Source organism: Arachis duranensis, chromosome 7 (assembly GCF_000817695.3).
Source record: "Arachis duranensis cultivar V14167 chromosome 7, aradu.V14167.gnm2.J7QH, whole genome shotgun sequence".
Taxonomy (NCBI): Eukaryota; Viridiplantae; Streptophyta; class Magnoliopsida; order Fabales; family Fabaceae; genus Arachis; species Arachis duranensis.
This window is the reverse complement of record NC_029778.3, coordinates 8,561,286-8,564,028: the sequence shown is the minus strand read 5'-3', so window position 1 is coordinate 8,564,028 and position 2,743 is coordinate 8,561,286. Positions and strand designations below refer to the sequence as shown.

Genomic DNA, 2,743 nt, shown 5'->3' with positions numbered 1-2,743 from the left:
ATGTATATATCTGGCTAATATAAATGTACATAAGAATTTATATTTTATTTTGTGCACCCAATGTGTATTATTATTTGTGCATAATAAAATAATAATAACATACTTATTGAGTTAATTTTTAAAATTGAGTTAAACCCATTTAAATTTTTTTAAATAAATTAGCTAAGACAATCTTATATTATTCAAATGAATGAATAAGAAAAGTCCTTAAAATATTTATTTTTTCCTCTTAAGAACAAATCTCATATTTGTCATTGACACTAAAAACAAGAAAGGTATTCTGTTGTGATAAAAATATGAGGTAGATGACAATTTTTTATGAGACTTAGTGTTGTTGTTATTAATGTTATTTCCTTCATGCATAATTCCTTCTTAAGAATATAATCTTCAACTTTTATTTTTTTATTTTATTATTATTATATTTTTTTTATTTATTTTACAACAATTCCTTCACTTAATTATCCAGAATCTAGGCTTTATTTATTTCAGCCCATTATTTCAACCATTTTTAGCTAGACACAACATCCTCCTTATTAGGGGTGGCAATTAGTAGGGTAGAATAGGGTTTAGAGTCAACCCTAACCCTACCTGCGGGTTGAGATTTTTATACAAATTCAATCTTACCCTACTCGCGCGTTGAGAATATTTCAACCCTAACTCTACCCGCTCTTAACCCGTGGGTACCCGACTCTATCCGCGGGTTACAGAAAAAATGTAATATTATTAGATAACTTGATGATAATTTAAAATAGAAATGACTTTTATGTAAAAAAAGTTTATTAAATTATTAATTAATGATCTTCTTTTAATAACTAAGGATCTTTTGCATTTAGTGAGAGGTTTTTGGTTCAACATCCACTTAGAACATATTTTTATATAAGTATATAACATATACATATATAGGGTGCGGGTTGGTCGGGTAGGATTGAAGTTCAACCCGCACTCTATCCGACCTACATGAAAATCCTACCCGCACTCTACCCTACCCGCTGCGGATTGGGTTGACAACCCTACCCGATCAGGTAAGATCGGATTGGGTACCTGCAGGTAAGGTACATATTCCCACTCCTACTTCTTATTATTATTATTGATTTAATGTTGAGGGAAACCAAATTCAAATGTAGTCATTTACGGTTAATATTACAAGTAATGCCATGACGAAAGCATAATCCACCCCTTCATTAATCTTCACTTTATAGCTTTCTTTCCATTTGCTGAAGTTTCTGCTTGGGAACACATCACTTACCTACACAAATCAATTTAAAAAAATGTGCTTCATTTTTCCTTGGTTCATTAGTAAATAATAATAATTTCGCCCCATTTTTTGAGAAATGTTTTTGAAAAATAATGTTGAATCAAATGCACATGTCGTTTACTATATATTTATAAAAAAAAAAAGAAATGTTGCATTTATTGGTTGAGTTAATTTTTAAGGACTAACAGTATTATTTATTTATTTTTCTTATTTAATTAAAAACTGAATTTTTTGAGTACGAGAAATGATTCTTCACTTTTATTTTGTTAAAACAAGTTTTACAAAATTGTATTGACATAAATGATAAAACAAAATCTGCAAACCTGAATAAAAAGCCATTGCAATTGGCGTGAGCGTGATTGTATAGCATTAATATCAATATTTGAGAAAGTAATTTGCTATGGAATATTTGATTATGCTAATAGTAAATAATAATATATAAGGATGAAATATATTTGTTGTCTTTAATATTTGTATTTTTTAAATATTTTTAATAGTTAATTTTATTTATTTTTATTTTTAAATTTTTTTATTTGTATTAAAATTACCTTCAAATGTTAATTCTATCTAAAACGTTAAAAACAAATTTAAAAATGTCTAAGGTAGATTTGACACAAATCGAAAATATTATGGACAAAATTGAATGAATTAAAAATTGTTAAAAACAAAATTAAACGAAATAAAATGTTAAAAGTTTTTATTTTTTAAAAAAATCATAAACATTAAGGATAAAAAATATTCTATATATAAATATTTTTAATATTTATGGGTAAATGGTCAAATTCGTCCTTGAAAAATTATTCGTTCCTCAAATTAGTCTCTAAAAATTTTTTTTAATCAAATTCATCCCTTTAAAGATTTTAAATTAATCACGTTAGTTCTTCTATCATTTTCTTTGTTGACGACGCCAAAATTTGTCAATGTGACACGTTAAGTAATACTACAACACACACATAAGAGTTTTAATTTACTATTAGCATGTTAAATTTATGAAATTAGAACAAATTAAAACTTAATTGAGGGAAGAACTTGAAGTATTGGAATTCCTTAAGTTGGGGTTAATTTGATCTAATTTCACAAACTTATTATGTTAACCGCCAATTAGCACTACTAGATGTGCGTTATGGTGTCACTAAATGTGTCATATCAACAAATTTAGTAAGGAAAGTGATAAAAGGACTAAAATGACAAATATAAAATCTTCAAAGAACGAATTTGATTAAGAAAAATTTTGGGACTAATTTAAAAAATAAATAATCTTTTGGAACTAATTTCACTATTTAATCTAACATTTATTATTAAATTTGTACCTGAGCAATGATGGTGTCACCTTTGTAAATAGTGCAAGATTTTTGAATGTGGCTACCAACAACTTGAAAGTTGCTTACATCTTCATCAGTATTACCAGGCATGAACACATCAAGCCGTGGTTTCATGTCCATTGGGTGTGACCTTTTCACCCCAAATATCACATTCTTATCATCTGAG

General features: G+C 27.2%; 1 protein-coding gene across 1 annotated transcript; it reads right to left on the bottom strand.

Annotated features, from left to right (window-relative positions):
- Positions 1–1,099: 1,099 nt before the first annotated feature.
- LOC107496911 (protein LURP1-like) lies at positions 1,100–2,743 on the bottom strand. Its single transcript, XM_016118237.3, has 2 exons — positions 2,566–2,743; positions 1,100–1,246 (listed from the first exon to the last, which is right to left on the bottom strand). Exons 1-2 carry the CDS (start codon positions 2,695–2,697, stop codon positions 1,115–1,117), a joined length of 264 nt encoding a protein of 87 aa, XP_015973723.3. The 5' UTR covers positions 2,698–2,743; the 3' UTR covers positions 1,100–1,114.

Coding starts and splice junctions, on each gene's coding strand:
- LOC107496911 (XM_016118237.3), bottom strand. CDS start 2,697: ATGGACATGAAACCACGGCTTGATGTGTTCATGCCTGGTAATACTGAT. Junction 1,247..2,565: donor GTGACACCATCATTGCTCAG/GTACAAATTTAA, acceptor TGATTTGTGTAG/GTAAGTGATGTGTTCCCAAG.